This window comes from Cervus canadensis, chromosome 14 (assembly GCF_019320065.1).
Source record: "Cervus canadensis isolate Bull #8, Minnesota chromosome 14, ASM1932006v1, whole genome shotgun sequence".
NCBI lineage: Eukaryota > Metazoa > Chordata > Mammalia > Artiodactyla > Cervidae > Cervus > Cervus canadensis.
Genome location: NC_057399.1, coordinates 50,655,242 through 50,677,103, shown reverse-complemented (window position 1 = coordinate 50,677,103; position 21,862 = coordinate 50,655,242). Strand labels below are relative to the sequence as shown.

Below are 21,862 nucleotides of genomic sequence, written 5' to 3'. Positions count from 1 at the left end.
CATTATATGTAGTTTTCTCTCTCCCTCTCTCTCTATAGACGTGTGAGGAACCACGTTAGGAAAACCAGAGTGGCCTTCTAAATACCTGTATTCATAAATACTTAGACCTAAGGTACCACTTAAAAGAAAAAATATTCTCTCACTTTGCTATGAAATTGATCCAAAAATGGTAGTATATAGAAAGCATTTGGACCTTTACTGGGAATCTACCAGGAAACCCTCAATTGGTTTGGTTTGACTTTTAGTAGACTAAACCTTTAAATGCCCATTTTTGTCGCCACCTTTTTAGTATTTTTTGTCTTGTCAAACTGAGAAACTTTCTTTTAGTTGAAAAATGGAGACCTTTAGGGTTGACTTTACTTGTCTGCATTCCATTGATTCCAATATCTTGTTATTTCCTGTTCCCTGAGAGTCAGGACACATCAGTGAGCCGAGGACGAGAGAGGTCTCAGATGATGGATAAAAGCAGCGACAGGCTCATTTAGAAGCAACTCTTATTCCAAAATTTTTCCGTTACTTTTTTATTTTTTTTTCTTTCTTTTCCACATATTCTTATGGGTTTGTTTGTCTTCAGCCATAAATCTTTGTATTCATATTTCCTTTTATTCCTTAGCTAGGTTTTCAGACCCCTTTAGTAAATTGGATTTAGTTTATTTGAATAAGCTCTCCTCTAAAATTAATGTACTTAGGCGCACACACACACATAGATTACATGTATACATACACATACGCATGATTCTCCACTAGTTTAGACTCTGAAATACTTGTACGTGGTAAAGGCTGTAAATTTATCAGGGTACTGTGCTTAAACACTGACAGATTCTTGGTTGATGCTTTTCACTTTCCAGTTTGATGTGTAAGGAAACTGAAGCTGAACAAGTCGTGCCCGTGAAGCCCACACAGCAGCTCCATGGAGACTTGCACCACGGTTGCCTTGCTGCTGGGCGCCGGGGCTCAGGCAGGGCATGTGCGGTGGATGGAGCACTGGGGATGTGTGTTTTTTAAACAGCACAGCTTGCTGTGTTCTAACTGATGTTTAAACTTGAAGCTGAAATAGACAGGAGATGAAAAAGGCCACATGTGTATTTCTAGAATTAATGTAGACTTCTTTTTACTCCTGAGAAAATCTGCTGGCATTAATGACAAGACTTTGTGCCAGAACCAACGTGGATGTCTGTCATCAGCGGTGGAGAACTAACGTATGCCTTTCTCCCCTTCCCTTTCATTAGGGCAGAGCTTGGGATATGGCTTTGTGAACTACATTGACCCTAAGGATGCAGAGAAAGCTATCAACACCCTGAATGGATTGAGACTTCAAACCAAAACAATAAAAGTATGTTTACATTTTTTTTTAATATCTACTCACAGAACAGAGGTTGAAACAAATTAAGGTCTCTTTGTAGTTCTTTCCTTTACTGGTTTTGTGCCCATATAGACTCTTCTCTGGGAGGCATAGCAGAATGTTTTGGTTTGTTGCCTGATGGGGGGAACTTAATTCATGAGTACTGCATATATGTGCTGTCCTTAGTCCTTCAGTCGTGTCTGACTCTCCGTGACCCCATGAACAGTAGTCCACCAGACTCCTCTGTCCATGGGATTCTCCAGGCAAGAATACTGGAGTGGGTTGCCATTTCCTTCTCCAGCTACATGTATTGCATTGGGCAAAAAGTTCTTTCGACTCTTTCCATTATAATTTACAGAAACCCCCCAATGAACTTTTTGGCCAACCCAGTAATTACTTGTGTATTAACAAAGGGAAAGAGCAGCAACTTTATTAGATAAGTATGTTATGAAACTTACTGAATTAAATTTCCATCCTTTATAGAGAATTACTTGCCTCTAACTTGAAAAAACCGTATCTGTTTCTTCTAGCACAGGGATCTACAGTTTTGTTCTGTAAAGGGCCAGGCAATAAATATGTTAGCTTTGCAGGCCATTATCAAATGTAAAAATCATTTTTAGTTCTCAGGTCACAGAAAAGCAGGTCCTTGAGCTATTGTTTGACTCTAGTCTAGCAGACTCAGCTTACTTTGAGGAGACTGACTAGGAGAGTGTATATGCCACACAGGTTATTTTTTTTCTGTTATAGTTGTCTTTTCATGACAAACAGTAAATAACTTTATGGATGTTTTCCCTGCCTTTTTGAATTTTTGAAATTCTGATGTAAATTCTCTCTGGATAAGAAGTTAATACAGTTTGCTGTGTAGATCTCTTTCCCTTTAGAAGATAAAAGGGATGTTGCCTCTGGCAAACGCTTAGTACACGTGCCATCAATTTTCCCTCTTCTGCCCAGTTCAGACATTCCCGATCAATCATGGCAGCCTTTTTCACTGAGTCTGGATGTGGCTTCCAGATATTTGTCAAAATAGTGCTCCAGACAACCTCTATCAATTGACTGAAGTTGGAACCTGTTTTCCACCCTTGATTTAAGAAGTCAGCTCAGACCATAGCCTGGAGTGGTGAGGGGAAGTTAGTCAAGGCTGACTGTGGTATCCATCTTGCTTAGAGGCTTGTCTAGGAGATTTCTGCTCATTTTTTCAGGAATCTGGAAATGCAGTGTCATCTTTGTGTTTAAAAGTTGCTTCTCTCAGAGTTGTCAGTTAAGGTAATTCATTAGCCTGGGGTAGTTTTGACATCTCATTCTTTATATTTATTGGCTTGGAGGAAAGATACCTCCCACCTCTGTCTCATCTAAAGGAAATTGTATGCAGTGACCCCCAAATATACATGGATGTAAGATGTCTGAGATTCTACATGCTTCTTGGTCAAGAAAATGTCCTAAGTACGAAATGTCTAATTACTAGATTTCTAGTATATTCTAAGTTCACAAAGGACTTGTTTGTTTTGACCTTGGTTTGCAATCTGGAGTGTTATTTCTAATTGTCTGCTCTTCTTTGCCTACTGTTTGTGTTACAGAGATGAACCTTTTAATAGTATTTCTAAGTGTAATGATCAAGTATCTTTAAAAAGGTCTTGTCCAGTGTCCAGTTACCTTTTCCTGTTGTTTTGCAAACACTCTGTCCTACTGCAGATTTTTGTGAGGCGCCCCAGTGTCTGTTGACTTCAGGATTGTTGCTCACGAATCGTGGTTAAAAAAATGGAATATTGATGGTTGGATTGACACGCCCTTTTCTCCATTCCAGAAATAAGCACCCTCGTTTCACTCTAGTGGGTCAGTGCTTTTGCTCTACATCAGTTCTTTTTGCAGTAAGGTCCACACGAAGGTAGAAATGCAGGAGAAATGGGTCTCCATAGAAATGTCCATGGCCTGCAGAGAGACCACAGGTGACAGCTGCTTCCTCATTGTCCGTCACCGGCCTTCTCTTCAGGGCCCAGCTGCTCAGGCAGAATACATGCAAGAAAGGACAGTCATGCCTTGTGGCTTTTTCACCATGACATCTGCCCCTTCTCTTCAGATTTTCTGGGATGGGGGTGGGCGTGGTCGGTAAGCAGCAGACTACTTCTTTCCCACCCCTCTCATTTGGTTCCGACAGAAATATCAGATAATAGCTGGTATCCTCAGTTTGGCCCCGATTTGTCTGAGGCAAAGCAGACCATTTCCCAAAACTTACATAGCACCATTTTTGTCTATCTGTTCTTTCTGGTTTTTTTCAGTTAGATGTGTTGTGTGTTCTCATGCAACATCTGAACCAGGTTTTTCCTGGTATTCACTGCTTTCATAGTTTTTAGAAGCTGTATTTAAGCCTTTCTGTTTCCTATTCTGTGAATCAGTTTCTTTTTGCTTTCTGCAGTCCATCCTGGTGGAGGCTCTGAAGTTAATCTTATAAAAACACCACTTTCCTCATATTGCTTCTCACTCAAAATTCTCTTCCATTGCCCTACTGTTTTATCATATCATTTGGCTTAACTTTGGAGTGACCCAGCATTATCACTGATTACTATTCTCCATGGTGGTCAGACTGGCTCTTCCATGGCAAGCTCATCTTATTCACAACCTCTGCACATACGCTTTTATGGCTCCCCTGGCATATTCTTTCTCACTCAGTTTAATAGTGGCCATCCCATCTTTTGGAGTCCATCTGAAGTTCTTCTTGCTGCTGCCTTTCTGGGTTTTTCTGACTCAGGTTGGGTCTCTCCCTTCTTTTGAAATAGTCCATGAGGGATCACAGAAGTTTGGAGATTGAAGGGGACCCATATATAATTCAGACTTAAGCATTAACCTCTACCCGCAGTAAAAAAGTTGAGACTTAAGTGGGCAGTCACAGAGTTTAGCTTAGACCAGGCGGTTGAAGTCAGAGCTGTGACTCAAATCCTTGTCTTTTGATATCTACACTAAGCCTGTTACCATGACACCATATTTTCCTTTAGAAAGCTGCAGTAGATTAATTAATATATATGTCATTTATAAGTATACAAGTATTTGTGCGCTCACTGAGCTCAGGTTTCTGTCATATCTTCCGAGCCACCTATGCATTTGGTAGAATTCCTATTTATTGGAATATTGAAACAGTGAATCAAGCTCTGTGAAAGATGGTTTATTTAGCAGTTTTTCCTGGGGCTTCCTAGTAGCATTAGCCCCGTAGGGTTTTGTGTAATAGATGGATGGTATGTTGAATAGATGGCAAATATTCACTATTTCTGTAATGAGTGAAGCAGAGTCCCATAGGCACTGAGAAATCTGAAGCAGTTATTCCCAAACTTGGTTGCAAAATCACAAGGAGGATGAGTTAGAAATACAGATTCTGGGACCCACTTCAGATCAACTCAATCAGTGTAGGAATCTGCTTTTTTGTTTTGCAGGTAATTTGTGACAGTGAGTCTAAGACCTGACAAGACCTAACACTTAGGAACCGTCAAAATGAAATGGGTTTTCTAAATACTTGGTACTTTTCCATGCAGAGTTCCATTTGATTTCATCTTTTTACCTTGATAATCTTGTGGATAATGCTCTTAACTGGAATATTAATCGTGGTTTTATTTTAATGACAATTCAGCATTTGGAGTAAAAAGTTCATACTGTCTTCACTTTTTAAAAGGTGTGGCTTAGAAATTAGAAAAACTTAATAAGTTGACCTTATGTTAGAGATTTGTTATGTACAGTGGCATTTATAGGTTAAAGATTCAAGGTGGCAATTCTCTTAAGGTTCACTTTTTTTCCCTGGTTGAGTTAATGTCCCAGCAGCTTACATTGCTGGTGGTAAGAGGCATCATGATGAGTAAAGCCTGCCCGTGTTATCCCTAATAATGAGCTGGTAAGTAAAGTGTGGATATTACAACATGTTTTTAGCTTTTGATACTAGAGAGGGTAGTAAAAAGAGAGTATATGCACAATTCTTTCCACTCCTAAGGGAAAATGGATTTTTTTTGCCTAGGTTAAAGTTATCAGACCTAGATTCATGCTGAGCCAGGGTAAAATCATTTCTGAAAATACTTAAGAGTTTTCCCCCCACATTAAGTACTGTGAATAAGAGAATATCCCATATACAGTAAAATCTGTATCTTGACTCGCAGCTTCTCCTCCTTCTACAGTGGGCCGAGGAAGTTTTATTCCACGAAGTGGCTTCGCTTTATTTCAAAGTGCTAGGAGCTGTTGGGCTTCCCAGGTGGCTCAGTGGTAAAGAATCCGCCTGCCAGTGCAGGAGTTGCAGGTTCCATCCTTGGATTGGGAAGATCCCTTGGAGGAGGAAATGGCAACCCACTCTAGTATTCTTACCTGGGAATTCCCATGGACAGAGGAGCCTGGTTGGCTAAAGTCCACAGGGTCACAAAAGAGTCGGACACAACTTAGTGACTAAACAGCAACAGCAAGGAGCTGTTACCCCAAGGGATAGAGAACTTTTCATCTTTATTGATAGGTTCCTTTGTAACTCAGCTGTTAAAGATTCTGCCTGCAGTGTGGGAGATCTGGTTTTGATCCCTGGGTTGGGAAGATCCCCTGGAGAAGGAAACAGCTACCCACTCCAGTATTCTGGCCTGGAGAATTCCATGGACTGTATAGTCCATGAGGTTGCAAAGAGTCGGACGTGACTGAGTGATTTTCACTTTCCCTCTCACCCCTAGAAATCCACGTCTTCTCTCTCAGAGCAGAAAAAACCCTGTCTGGAAATGCTACTAGCATAGAAAAACTGCCTAAAATTGATTTTGATTGAATCAATTTTTCTTAATCATTCAGATATAAGTCAGATTAAACCTTACCTTTGCTTAAAAATTACTAATTGACATACATTAATGTGGAAATTCTCATTAAAATAATTAAACTGCCATTTCTGTCTATATGAAAAAAACTTAACAATAGGAATATTAATTAGAAATAGTAATGTGTATTCTGTAAAGTGTTCAGTTTAATAGAGAGCAATTAAGTAAAGCTTAATACACCTTTTTTCCTGAGCTACTGTATTGCTTTTAATTTTTGTTAAATTTATACCTTTTCTACCTACAGCTTATCTTTTTCTCAGTTAGTAAATGTCATGTTTGTCGACTGTTTTTCTGCTTAGCATGAACTATATCCTTAATATAGGAGGAATCTATGTATTTCTAAAGTTTTACCCTCCCTGATACTGTTTAAGTGATTTAACTGGCTGTGTAAGCTTGGATGGACTTGATCTTTTAACCATTTTAAGTTTCTATTTATATCTGTAAAATCTTTAAAAATAATGGATCGGCTTATCACTGAGTCTGTTTATTATCTGAGTCTCTTAACTTTCTGTAGTGTTCCAGATTCTTTTCTAAGAAAAGGTGTAACTGTTTAATGGACTCATGGCTATCACAGAGGATGGTTTGGTTGAGAATGCATTTAGAGTGAAGTGCAGCACCCTGACCTGAGGAGGTAACACTTAACTCTTTACGCTGTTGAACATTAGCAGCCACAGTAAAATTTGTACTGGAAAACTTGTCTGTCTCAACCCTCGGTTCAGGATTATCTGGGATGGGGTTGGTTTTTGTCTGTCATTCTAAGTTGTCACTTTATAAAATTTAATTCTGAACCTGAGGATATATCTTGTGGCTGCTGCATAAATCATCTCCCCACTCATTAGTGGAGGAAAGGACATGGAAACAGGAGCGGGAGTGAAGCTGGACTATAGGCTTGCCTCTTGTTGGGTGCTCTGTTTAAAGTTTCTGCAGCACTATTCTGGGGTATGGGTTTTATAATAGCAGGAAAGCTGAGAGTTCATACTTCTGCTGGGGAGTTTGAAAGCGGGTGTTAGGGAAATCACATATAATTAGCTGGAGTAGAAAGCAGGGTGAGGAGTGGTGTGGAAATGAGCCTGAGAGCAGTTGGGGATCTGAAAAGGTACGTGTGCTGTGCTGAGTGAGGAGCTGTGGTTTTATACTGTAAGTGAGGGAGGACCACCGAAGAGTTTTGAGCAAAACAGTGACAGGATTGGACTTGGATGTTTCTTAGGAGGGGAAAATCTGCCTTGGATTTAAACTCCACATCCCTCTGAGCATCTCAAGCCACCTACGGCTCTTGTGGCTTATTTATGTTGTTGATATTTCTCATGAAGGTACAAAGTGTAAATGCTTACAGAAGAAGTGTGGACTTCACAAATTTATAAGACATCTTCTGTAAAGTACCTATCAGTTCAACAAGAGTATAGATCATCATTTGCCTTTTGTCTTAACCAGACTGGGAAATTCTGAAAGTAATAGTCTGAAGGACAGACCTCACAGTAACTGACAACTTTTGAGATGTTATCCTAAATTTATTATTTATCTGATCAGGTCTCTGTGGAGAGACAAATGGAAACTTTGAGTAAATGATTTCTATGCCCTTTTTAAGAAAATGAGATTGGGTGTTAGTTTTTCTAATTTCATTTTTAACCCATGATCTGTAACTTTCTAGAGCCAAATTCTAAGTGTATTACTACATGTGATTATCAGATACTCTTCAGTGCATTTGAATAAACCTCACATCTATATTGAATCCCAATTTACATAGTCCTTATATGAAATGAAAATCTCCAGAGGTTGTTACTTACCTAGGGGGCCTGGCAGGGTCCAGAACCTGGTCCTGACTTCAGGCCTGTTGTGTTATTTCTGCTCCTTATAAGCTTTGTCCATAGTGGGAATTAGACATTTGAAAGTTCCCAGGGGGCAATACCTTGGCATTCTCTGAACAGCTTTTCTGTAGAAGGGACTTCTCCACGGTTGCTGAAGCAAAGGCTAAGACTGTACAGAGGGAAGGTTGAAGAGGAGGAGGGTTCCTGGGGGCAGTGTCCTAGCCCGCTTCCTGTCCATCCCTGCTTGTGAATCACAGAGGGTGGCGGTGGGAGAAAGTCTTAGCAGCTGACCTAACCCATCTTCCTCGGGAGGGATTTTGTAGATCATTTTATTACGCAAGCGTGGCCCTACATTTCCTGCCTATTTCATACATGTACACCAGCAAAGGCGTTTCTAATGTGAGCACTTCTCTGCTTAACTTTTCTAGTGCTCTTTAAGGGTAGGGTAGGGCCTGTTGTCGTTCATGTATGACCCAGAAGCAGTACTTGCTCAGTTTGGTGGCTTCAGCCTGTTGTCCCAAACCGACTAGAGAAGTTAAGTAGGTGTGCCGCCTTCTAACAGAGCCTCAATTCCTTGCTGTATCCGCTTTTGTGTAGTGTTTTCATAGGACTTTTATTCTTCTATTTGTCTGGATTGTAGCCCTTTGGCCAGTGAAATGAAGTGCAGGCTAAGGGGCTTGTTCAGAAGTAATACAGCTAATAATAATACTGCTGGGACCAGGAATGGGCCATGTTGGCTGATGCCGGCACCTTTAACGGTTTTCTTTCCATTTCACGTTACCGATATTCAGATATCTATACCACCATAAACAAATCGAATAGTCTCTTGAAGACCTTGATTTGGGGCTGTTAGTACCCTGAGATTTTCTGAACCAGCTTATTAGGTGCAGCGGAGTGGAGCAGTGCCTGGTGATGGAAGAACTCTGTTGTCTTTCAGGCTGAGCACTGGAGATAGCCAGACCTCCCTTTTGAGAAGAAAACTGGTATCCGGAGGTCCTGTTTAGCAGATAGGTGAATTAACATTTCAATGGTAATTGGACAGTAAAAGGATTATTCTAGTAACTTTCTCCACCTCTGTTTTGTAGGAGACCATTCATACTTCCAGAATGCTTTCCTGGCAGGTTCCTTTGAGTCCTAGATGCTAGTTTAAAAATCACAGCAAAGCGCATTTCTCTCTCTCTAAATTTGTGTGGACTCTTTAGAAAAGCATGTGTGGTCCATTTTCTTCTGCTCCTACCTCTGCCAGGTTTTCCTTTAGCATCAGTTCTCAGCCACGAGTACTGCATCAGAATTCCTGGTGGAATTTTTGCTTCAGAAAGTTTCTTGGCATGCTATTTATGAACAAGCAAGAGAGGCGGCTGTGTTTTGAAAACAATACAGGAAATCTGTTCCTTACTGTGCCCTGCCCCCCTTCTTTAAAGAGCTCGTTAGAATGCTGCATTAGGACATAGAGCCCCAAGTCCCAGATCCCTGTTCTGCTCTTATCTGTTGGTCTAGTTTCCTCAGCTGTAAAGTGGTAGAGATGGTACCAGGTTACTCAGTTCCTGCGAAACATTTGGCCTGAGATCTAGAGGTAGAAGATACTTGGGTTGGCCTGTTATTTTCAGAAACAGAAGATCAAGAATATTTCATTGTTTTTTAGTTTGCGTTTTCTATGTTACAGTGATATTTTTAGAAGTCTAGTTGGGAGGAATTAAGAAGCTAGTTTTATTCTGAAGAAAGTAGTCACAGTGTTTAATTCTTTAATTTTATTGGATATTTTAAAAATGGGTCTAGTTGCTTGAGTTAGAGAGAAGTGGATTGTGAACAAAAATAAATCATGCTAATAGGCTTTCTTTTGGGTCATTAGTACCAGGTTACCTCCTCCCAGGGGAGAGGGAACTTTAATCCTTCCTGCACAGGTTCTGGGCTTGCTAATGAGTCTTGAAATGACCCTTAGGTGAGCGGCAGGAAGGACGAGCAGAGCATCTGCCTGGCCCTGGAAACTGATCATTCAGAAAACGCTTTAGTTTCCCCAGAGTGATTCTTTAGAAGTCTGGCCATTTCTGCTTGCTTCTCCCAAACAACGCTGTTCACATTCCTAGAAAGATTCTGGAGTTGTATGGAATCAAGTACGGCAGCCTTTTCCAGAGACTGGCCATGCTGTGGGCTCCCCAACTCAATGGAGCCATACATAGTGGGTCTACTTCTTGGAAATAACCTTTGGGTGGGTTTTATGGACTTTGTTTTACTTTTGCATTTCTATATTTGCTGGTGATTTATAGTCACATATGCTTTCAAGATACCTGGGAACTTGTCTTATTCAGAAATTAATGCTGGTAGATGGGAAAGAAGAGGGCTTGACATCTATAATTTTTATGAACTCCTCAGGAAATCCAAAAATACACCCCAGAGTTTGAGGATTACCTGTTTAAAATCCCTCGACATAAGGGACTGCTAAAACTTTAATGTTCATCAGAATCACTGTGGTGCGGTGGTTAATAAAATGCAGATTTCTGGACCCTAGTCAAAACTTACTGAATATGATTACCTACAGAGTGAGGCCGAGAAAGTTGTAGTTTAATAGCCACCACAGGTGATTCTTAACATGTGGTGGTCTAACCTGAGGACCATTGTTTAGTGGTTTACACTTGGACAGCTTTCTGGTGCTTGTTTTAAAACATGTAAGTAAGATTTTCATTTTGGGGTCTTGTGATTAATGGGTGTAATTTTAATGAATATAATGCCCTATCTACCCTCCCCCTTTGTCTCTCTCACATACATGTGCTCATGCACTCGTTTTCAGAGCATTTGAATGTCATTAAGTACTTCTAGCGTTACAAGTACTTAAACATCATGTAGTATTTGATTCTGAGAGTGGGGAATTTGCAGCATGGTTCTTCTGGGGCCCATTCATTTAAAATGGCTATTTCATAGTGTAGAGATTGGGAGTTGAATTTTATGATCCCAGATGGTTGTGAATCCTTAGATTATGGAAGTTGCTTTTGTAGTACAATTAAAGTTGGTCTCGTTTTTATAAGTGCCTAGCCACACTCCTGACGCACCCTCCCAGGTATCTGGATATTTGAACTTTCCAGGCAGGGTCTAAATAAACGGAATTGTGTGCTCTTACAAAGGACTCTTCCACACAGTGTGTTAAAAATATTTAAAGAAAAAAATTTACAGTATGCTACTTTAATTTATAAACGTTTTGACCTGTAAAACTATTTTGTCTCAAAGCTGGGGGAAAGCGGTGTGCACATACTGTTGCCTAAAGGCTTAGTATGTGTCTGTTCTGCTCTTTGCAAAAAGGGTTAATAAGTACTTGTCACCAACTTGCAGGATTTTCCTTCGTGTTCTTCTTCATTAACCAGTGTTCTTGGGGGAATTGTGAAATATGCATTGTCTGCAAACTACTCTGAAGCACAAAGCCAAATGAACTGTGAAGGTGAGGGCTGAAGACACCGCTGTCACCTTGGTACTTGGTTCTTTGAGTATTAGAGAACATTGATCTGCTCGGTGGCAGAGGGGGTACTGCTGGCGGTTTAATTACGGCCAGGGAGTGTTATTGACGCTATCAATCAGTGGGACCCAGGGAAAGGGCACGGCGCCAGGCCGTTCTGTGCTCCCAGCAGTGTCATTAAATGCCAAAGGACTGGATTCTCAAGGTAAAGGGAGGTGCTTCCGCACATCTGAAGGAGGAGTTCACTTTGTCTTGCAACAGAGGTAAAGGTGGCTGCTGCTGCTGCTAAGTCGCTTCAGTCGGGTCCGACTCTGTGCGACCCCGCAGACGGCAGCCCTCCAGGCTCCCCCGTCCCTGGGATTCTCCAGGCAAGAACACTGGAGTGGGTTGCCATTTCCTTCTCCAATGCATGAAAGTGAAAAAGGAAAGTGAAGTCGCTCAGTCGTGTCTGACTCTCAGCGACCCCATGGACTGTAGCCTACCAGGCTCCTCTGTCCATGGGATTTTCCAGGCAAGAGTACTGGAGTGGGGTGCCAAGGGTGGCTAGCCCCTCCTTTTGGCCGCCTTTACATTTCTGGAGGAGTTCTGTGAATGGCAGTGGTATGGTCTCTTCTTGGTGTACGGTTAAGGTTGTTGGTGTTTTCCTTAAAAATCCTCTCTCTTTTCAAATCTTCACAACTGTCATTTAAAAGACTCTAGGAATACAATAATTACTCTCTGTTAAAAGCTGTTTTGGGGGGAATATGTAGCCCAGGTGTCTAATAGATATTTGGAGAATGAGAGATGGTCTTTGAATGAGACTATTAGTCCTGCAAATTAGTTCATTTAAAAAAGCTTTCCCCATGATGATTCTCTAATGTCTAATCATGTTGAGAGAGAAATATCTTGGTTGGTTTGAACTTATAAAGCATTCAGTAATATTTCAGGGGTCATTCCTTTAAAATCATCTATTGAGCACAGTGTTCATAGTTGTATAACTTAGGTCAGGTCTACATCATCTATGTAGGTGAAACTTTATTTGGCTATAGGGAAGGCTTATAATAATGTTTCTATTATCATTTTATCATATATTTCCTACATACACACACATATGTGTATGTCTGACACACAAATCTCCATCTAGGCCTATTTGAGAGAGAGGAAATGCCATAGCTAATCCAAAATGTTTTCTGTTGCTGCCTCTTTTTTTTTTTTTTTTTAATTGATGTATAGCTTGTAATGATGGAGGGTTACCAAAGACAATTTACCCTTGAAAGAGATTGGATTTCTGATTTTTTTTTTCAGAGGATATATTCATACACATACACGCTAAATCTATGACAAATGGGTCAAATCAGGCCCCAGAACAACAAGTCTTAGCTATTGTAATGTACTTGTAATTCAGGTTTGGGTTGTAGGTTATTTATATTTCTCACAGGTGTTTGAAGTGGGATTGTTGAATTATCTTCTCCTTTGTTTAGAACAGGAAGATTGTTAGAATTTTTTCTTCAGAAGTTTGAGGAGGAATTTTTTTTAATATATGTTAAGCATTTACTAAAACGGCCTCATTGCATTATGTAGAGCCATAACAAGACCGGTGGTCAGCCTCCCAAGCTTGTAGGGAAGGTCATATGCTTTAAAAGTCTATGTTCATCATACATGTGCTTTTTCCCCTCTTCTCCCCCGCCACCAAGGGCAAAGGTATTATCATAATGTTAAAATAATTACTTGCAAATTGTTTTAAGACTGTATAATCATGGTTATGCAGCCTTGGATAGGGGATATCGGTGAGTAATTAAATAATTCTGGGGCCATTCTGAGTGGCTAGTATGTCCACGTAAGCTTTGCTAAATGTTGAAGCAGTGCTAAAATACGACACGATACAGCCTTGGCCTTGACATCCGTGTGTAGTAGGGGAGACAGCACGCACTTTACGTGACCATCATGTGGATGTACGGGGAGTGAATGCAGAATGTGGTGGCGAAAGGGTATGTCACTGGCTGCTGAGAGGCCTCTGAAATGGTTTCAGAGGTGACAGGGTTCTACAAAAGAGGGTTATCAGGCAGAGAAAGAAGAATGGTATTGCACATGAAGGGATGTCTGATCCAGAGGCACAGGGGCCATTGTGTGACATGGACCTTTCTGGAGGAAGCTACATCTGAAAATGATAAAGTGTGCTTATTCTATCAAAGTGATTCTACAAAAATGATTGGTAAAAAAAATTTAATCCAACCTAGCCCCGTATTTTACATTTATCCTTTGTTGTTGTGTTTTTTTTTTTTAGTGAAGACTTAATTTATAAGGAACTATAGAAATGAATTTGGGCAGATTAATTCATTTGTTTGTAGACATGTTATCTGCCTTGTTTTGAAAAGATCCACTGTGGCCTATGAGACTAATTTAAAATATTTACAAATGGCACTGAGAAGAAATTTCTCTTTGGAGTATTTAGTATCCACAGAGAGATAGGATCATTCTATTTTCATTACAGTAGGTATACATAGGCCAAAGAAGACTTAGATATCTGAGCTAAAATGGTAGTGAAGTAGTTTTTTCTTCTAGTTATAGAACAAATAAAACTTATTGTAGATGGTTTTCTTTTTTTTTTTATTGCCCCACTTATTTTTGACTGTTCTCTTCACCCAATTTATTATCTCAATATTATATATGTGTGTGACATACATGTGTATTTCTGTAGCTCATTGAAGTCAAGTCGCTCAGTAGTGTCCGACTCTTTGAGACCCCATGGACTGTAGGCCTACCAGGCTACCCCGTCCATGGGGTTTTCCAGGCAAGGGTACCAGAGTGGGTTGCCATTTCCTTCTCCAAGGAATCTTCCCAACCCAGGGATCAAACCCAGGTCTACCTGCATTGTGGGCAGATGCTTTACCATCTGAGCCATTAGGGAAGCCTTAGTAGCCCATTACTCCCTTTTTATAAAAGCTTGACTGTGACATTTAAGGCTGTAGAATTACTATTCCAGTGTTGTCATTGTCCTATAGAAATTTTTATCCTTTCATGTCTGGCTTCTTCATCCTCCAAGATTCCAGTCTGATTCTTTCCCTGCCTATACTACTTAATATACCATTGTCATTACTTCCTAAGTTTTATTTGGCTAATAAAGCATTTATTTTTCACTGCATTTTATCTTTCTCTCCTATTTGGTGGTCTGCTCTCTGAGAACAGGTAGTCTTTGTCTTCAGAGCACCTCATGGAATGCTTGTGCTTTTGTTTATAATTTCTGAATGAGGAAGTTTCTAGCTATTGACTCACAAGAAAGAGTGGAGACCTGCTCAGTGTACTCAAAGATGGGAAAATTCAAACTATAAGCGAAATTAAAAGTGAACCTATCTCTTCCTGTTAGGTGTTCCGATTCAATGAAGATGTCGTAAAATGATTAAGGGATTTACCAACTCTTTTTCCTTTTCTACAATAAATGAAGATTTAACTGCTATTTTTCATGTGAGATTTTCTACATAATGTCCATGAGTCTGTGTTTTTGTCTATCATGTGTGTCTCTTTTGTAGATTCCTTTTTCCTCTCTCAAATCTTAGATGGAGTATGTGAAAGCCCTAGAATATTTAACCTACAGAAATTGACTTGCTGAGAACCTTTTTCTTTTCCCACACTTTACCACCCAGTAAAAAACAGCTTAGTTTTTATTCTTAAACAGTGCCACTTTACTTATATCAGCTGTAGTGTGTAGTCCCTTCTTTAGGTTTAACTTTCTAACTCAGCTTTTTAATCTGTCAACAATGTCTTAGACATACTAGATGGTCAGATACTACATAAATCATATTTAAAGTTTATTTTTGAAGGTAAAGCTGTGACAGGTATCCTGATAGTATGGTTTTTGTTGGAGATTGCATCTGATCATGTATCAGAATCTTGAAAGAACCCTTTAAGAAGCTTTTACTGCAAAATAACTTTCTAAGAATTGGAAGAGTCCAGCTATTTTTCTATAAGCCAGTTTAACGTTTCCAATGAAGTACAAAATGCTAGATTGTTTGGACAAGCATCGTACCTTCTAGTCATCTTGCCTGAGAGGTACTTCAGAGATAACCTTTGCAGGAGGCCGTGGACTGGATTCACTCAGCGGATACTGGCATGCTTACTTGGTGGGTGGGGCATCCATATATACAGACATATAGTCAGTCCTGTGGTTCACATCTGCAGATACGGAGGGCTGACGATGTTTGTTGTACTACACTGTTTTATATGAGGACTGTGAGCATCTGTGGATCTTGGTATCCATAGGGACTCCATGGATACTGAGATGACTGGAAATATAAGAATAAGTTTCAACCCTCTAGGAGCTTAACGCCTAATACTAGAAAAGTTTTGTAAGTGCATTACAGTACTCCCAGTCACTTGGGGGCAGTGAGCAGGGAGGCTATGAGACAGTCTTCTGCACTGGCCCTGATGAAGAAGCCCATGCACAGCTGAGTATTGAGTCTTAAGTACTGAGATTTCCCTGCTCTAAATCTCCCCAGTGTCCTCGTAGTATATTTAGTGAAAGTGTTTAAAGTAAAAACTTGACATTATTACCTGCTACTGTAGCATTCTTAGTGTTTTTTCACTAAGATTCACATAGTGTGAATTCTGATGGTGTCATTGGGCACTGGCTGCATGGTGACTTGTAACTATCCCATATTCAGAAACAAACATGGAACCTATTCTAACCTGATGTTAGGCTGATTTCATGAAGTTCATTTATTGTGTCTGCTGTTGACTCCCCCAGAAGAACCCCTTTTCTCATTTGGCATTTCACATTAAGCTCTAAGAGAGCCCTGAGGATGGAGTCAGGAAGTGGGAGGATTTGATACGTGGCACTTTGTTGGAGAAGTTAAGTTGGCCTTTCTTATCAGCCCATTTAAAGGTGCTGGATGGGAATTCCCTGGTGGTGTAGCAGTTAAGACTCACTCTTTCACTGCCGAGACCCCAGGTTTGATCTCCTCCCCACTGGTCTGGGAACTAAGATGATCCCACAAACCTAGAGGTGTGTTCAGGGAAAAAAAGGATGCTCTGTGTTGAGCCTTGAGGTGCAACAGTCGGATGGCCTTTCCATCAGGGTTGGTTTCAGCCAGGCTTCAGGCTTTCCAAACGTACTCATCTGTTGCTCTCTTGTAAAATACTTGTACCATTTTGTGATGCTGTAACTACAGATTTTATTGTAAGGATATGAATTTTGATAATAACTGCAATAGATTTGGAATAAGGCTTACTTTATCATTGAACAGGTTTTCTGTTAACTTAATCTTTGTTTTTCTGTTAAAGTACATCTGCTCTGTGCCAAAACTCTCTCTCTCATCTTCTCTGATCTCAGAGGTAATGGTATTATTTGAGTTTTTTTCTTCCATAAATTGGGGCCTCTGAAAATAGTAGCCAATTAATACTCTTGTTAAGAGAATCAACCAAATTAATAAGTGTAACATGCCCAGCACAATGCTTGGCACATGGTAAGCACTTAAACACTAGGAACTATCATCATCTGTATTGTTACATGATTTTACACATATTAAATCATTATATTGTGATTAAAATATTATTATTGTTCTCTAGTTCTGTACTGTTAGTTTTAATATTTCATGTAATCTATGTAAGGTCACTGTGAGGTAAGAACTATCATTAACCTCAAATTACAAATAAAGACATAGAGGCTTCAAAGAACCTAAGGAAATATTCCCAAGTTATATAAATGGTAAGTCACAGAGCCAGGACCTGAACTTAGCTTGTGAGACCCCCATGCCCTATGTTTTTACTGCTTTGTGGCTCTGGACGGTTAGCTCTAGCACAAGCACCAATTGCAGGGCACTGTTGTTCAAAATTGCTCTCTTGTGGCCTGAATTTCACCAGTAATAGTGTATTCTCTTTTTCCTTTGTAAGTTTTTTGACCAGGTACTAAATTAACTCATGTTTGTCTCAGTTAACACCTTGTTCGTGTTACTTGACATTTCTAAAGATTTTGTGGCCAAATGAACACAGGCTCATTTCTCATTTTTAATACTAAAAGTAAAGGCATCTACTTTCTTAACCACTATTGAAGGTATTCTTCGGTGGTTACAGCTGAAACTCTATTTTTTTTTCCCATGCCACTTTAGTATAATCACTTGCAAAAATTTTAATGGGCTCAGTGGAGGTATGGGGTTAGAAATGGAATATGGAACATTTTGATTGGCAGATTGTGGCTTAGACCTTGGAATGCCTCAGTCACCACCCCTGCAGTAGCGGACATTATTTAACCACACACTCCCATTCACATGCCGTATCTACTCCCTTTGCTCTGCTTGTGCTTTATTTTTTGTTAAATTCTTTGCATGCAAAGATCTTGAGGAATTTGAAAGGCATTTGTGACCTCTCCAAATTGCATTTCAAGAACATCTTTACCATAGACTTGCTGTTGGTCTTTACCAGGCTGAGAGTCCTTGCTAAACCAACTCTGTACTACAGCCAAAACAGAAGAAATAAAAAGAACAGATACTGGCCAACTATGATAGTTTAATAAAAAAATATAAAGATATCTATGATGACATCATTATGGACCTTCAGGTCCTCATTTATGGACCTTTCATGGATGAAACTGTTTTGGGTAACATTTAATAAACTCTGCTCAAAGTTATTTTTCTGAAGGTGTTTTAAGATGTGTGAAAGGGGAACTCTAATCTGTCAAGTCCTCTGTTTGTGATTAGTTACTTAATAACAAATTTTACAACTAGTATACTTTTGTTTTTCTGAGGCTCTTTCATAGTTTTAGTGTTGTTTTTTAATAATCCCATACATAATCACTTATTCTTACAGCATTAGTGATTCTTTGTTGTTCAGTTGTGTCTGGCTCTTTGTGACCCCATAGACTGGAGCATGCCAGGCTTCCCGGTCCTTCACCACCTCCTGGAGTTTGCTCAAATTCCTGTCCGTTCAGTCAGTTTTACCATCCAACCATCACATCCTCTGTTGTGCCATTCTCCTCCTGCCCTCAATGATTCTTAGCTGATTCTTAAGTGATTCTTAGCTACATCTTTAAGTTAGATACAAAAATTAGCTGGCTTGAATGTTATTTAGTGATGCTGCACTAAAACTTGGAAATAATGTGAAGCTGAGACAGTCTCTAGTGTAAAATAGCCAGTTGCTATTTTTACTTTATTTTTAATGGTATATAATTAAAAAAAACGAGACAAAGCATTAGTCTCAGGAATTATAATTTAATATTTTTCTCTCTCCAACTCGCTTCACCCATGTTAGATTTTCCTCAAATATCTCCTAAATAATTCTCAAGCACTGCTAATAGAAGAAATATAGTAACTGTTCTAAGAGAAAGACTCACTTGATATATTTCAGGTTTTCCTTATACATGTATAAGAAAAAATTCAGCAAAGTTAATGTTCTTCTTGCATGTCTGTTTAGTATCTCCATATTAAATATCTGATCATTTCTGTAGAAATTTGCATGATTGTGTGTTGCAGCGAGTGGCTTAATAGAAAACCCCTGGAAGAAGAGTCAAAACTCCAGAATTCTACACTTAACTCTTTTGTTCTGTCTTTGGACATGTCACTTCACTTTTATGAAATCTTTTTTTTTTTTTTTTTCTTTCTAAATACGAAGATATTGGACCAAATGATGTCTATATTTTTGCTCTCAAGTTAAGATATCCTTATCTCTGCTACATAGTACTGTGTTTAAGAATTTATTGTTTCTAAGGATTTGAATCCTCAATTTAAACAATGAAACTTCATCTTTTTTTTTAATGTTTAATGGAATCTATAGTATGATGCTGTGAAAGTGCTGCATTCAATATGCCAGCAAATTTAGAAAACTCAGCAGTGGCCACAGGACTGGAAAAGGTCAGTTTTCATTCCAATCCCAAAGAAAAGCAATGCCAAAGAAGGCTTCAGCTACCACACAATTGCACTCATCTCACACTCTAGTAAAGTAACGCTCAAAATTCTCCAAGCCAGGCTGCAACAGTATGTGAACCATGAACTTCCAGATGTTCAAGCTGGATTTAGAAAAGGTAGAGGAACCAGAGATCAAATTACCAACATCTGTTGGATCATCGAAAAAGCAAGAGAGTTCCAAAAAAATATCTACTTCAGCTTTATTGACTATGCCAACGCTTTTGACTGTGTGGACCAGAACAAACTGTGGAAAATTCTGAAAGAGATGGGAATACCAGACCACCTGACCTGCCTTCTGAGAAATCTGTATACAGGTCAGGAAGCAACAGTTAGAACTGGATATGAAACAGCAGACTGGTTCCAAATAGGAAAAGGAGTACATGAAGGCTGTGTATTGTCACCCTGTTTATTTAATTTATATGCAGAGTACATCATGAGAAATGCTGGGCTGGATGAAGCACAAGCTGGAATCAAGATTGCTGGGAGAAATATCAATAACCTCAGATATGCAGATGACACCACCCTTATGGCAGAAAGTGAAGAAGAACTAAAGAGCTTCTTGATGAAAGTGAAAGAGGAGAGTGAAAAAGTTGGCTTAAAACTCAACATTCAGAAAACTAAGATCATGGCATCTGGTTCCATCACTCATGGCAAATAGATGGGGAAACAGTTTAAACAGGGACTTTAGTTTTGGGGGCTCCAAAACCACTGCAGGTGGTGACTGCAGCCATGAAATTAAAAGATGCTTGCTCCTTGGATGAAAAGTCATGACCAGCCTAGACAGCATATTAAAAAGCAGAGACATTACTTTGCCGACAAAGGTCCATCTAGTAAAAGCTATGGTTTTTCCTTCAGTCATGTATGGATGTGAGAGTTGGACTATAAAGAAAGCTGAGCACCAAAGAATTGATGCTTTTGAACTGTGGTGTTGGAGAAGACTCTTGAGAATCCCTTGCACTGCACTGGGATCCAGCCAGTCCATCATAAAGGGAATTGGTTCTTAATATTCATTGGAAGTGTTGGGTAGTTAGAGTAGGAAACAGGAGTCCAGAATGGCTGTGGCTAAAAGACAAGGAAGGGAAAAACCCACGAAGATAGAATAAAGGAAGGTCTGAGGACTGGAGTTGAGGACCTCAGGTAGAACATACAGCACTCCTGGCTAGCACAATTTACATAGGGCAGGCCCAGGAGGAGGAGGAAACATATAAAGAGGGGCCGAGGGGTCTCTCTCTCCCGCACGCACGCATGCTCTGTGTCTTTCTCTCTCTGTTCTCTTCACGCCTTTTGGGTCGCATGCCCTCATGCCTTGAGGATGTATTTTCCTTTATTTTCTAAATAAAACTGATCTGTCCGAGAACTATAACATGGGCTGTCCGAGAGCTGTGACACGCTGAGGGCTTTAATGTCCATCACTTCAAATCTTTGTTATGACGAGACAGAACCGAGGAGACTATACTCCGTTAACAGAAGGACTGATGATGAAGCTGACACTCCAATATTTTGGCCACCTGATGCAAAGAACTGACTCATTGGAAAAGACCCTGATGCTGGGAAAGATTGAAGGCAGGAGGAGAAGGGGATGACAGAGGATGAGATGGTTGGATGGCATCACTGACTCAATGGACATGAGTTGGAGTAAACTCCGGGAGTTGGCGATGGACATGGAGGCCTGGTGTGCTGTAGTCCTTGGGGCCACAAAGAGTCAGACATGACTGAGCAACAGAACTAGAATAGTCTAGTATATGCACAAAGTACCATAACATAGGATTTTTGTTAGGTTAGCAGATTATGGCCTTTTCTATCTTTGTAGACAAGATTTCAAAAATTAAGCATCCTCAGTAAATTTGTGAAGATCATTTGTCCTCATTACAGTGAATGTGTGGTATGTGCTGGAGTGTACAGCCAAGATAAAGACAAGGTATCATATTTCAAGGAATTGAGCTAGTCACAAGACATGGTAACAGATGAGTACATCTTGGTTTCCTCAGTATTTAGGAGAACGAGGCATATAATGCAGTGTGGGCACAGGTGAGGGGTAACCAGCTCATACTAGAGTGGAGGGGATGGCTGAGAGGTGATTTTCAGGCCCAGGTGATGCCCATGCAGTGTCTGAAGTGATGAAAAGTTAGATGAGTGGAAAGAGCAGTTTACCTTAACGCAGGGCCGTTGAGAGTGGAAAGCTTTGGGAAACTGTTGAAGGTCGTGTGTGTTCATATAGAATAGGTAGTCAGTACCCTGAGCATGAAAGGTTGTTGTTGAGCCACAAGAGACACCAGGATTCTTATCCTCAGGAGGAGAGGAATTCAATCTAAGTCCAGTGAGGAGGCTTGATCACTCAGCGCTTTTGTGTAATAAAGAAAGTGAAAGTGAAGTCACTCAGTTGTGTCTGACTCTTTGTGACCCCATGGACTTTAGTCTACTAGGCTCCTCCGTCCATGGGATTTTCCAGGCAAGAATACTGGAGTGGGTTGCCATTTCCTTCCCCAAGAGATCTTCCCAACCCAGGGATTGAACCCTGGTCTCCTGCATTATAGGCAGACGCTGAAGTTTCATTAAAGTGTAAAAGAGATGGAGACAGCTTCTGACAT

General features: G+C 40.0%; 1 protein-coding gene across 21 annotated transcripts in view; it reads left to right on the top strand.

The window, feature by feature from the left end:
- Window positions 1–21,862, top strand: part of ELAVL2 (ELAV like RNA binding protein 2) — a 169,209-nt gene that overhangs the window by 123,978 nt on the left and 23,369 nt on the right. For all 21 annotated transcript variants that reach the window (XM_043487266.1, XM_043487263.1, XM_043487259.1 and 18 more), the window contains one exon: window positions 1,230–1,333. In XM_043487266.1, the coding sequence (XP_043343201.1) occupies window positions 1,230–1,333 (104 nt within the window). The remainder of the gene's footprint in view (window positions 1–1,229; window positions 1,334–21,862) is intronic.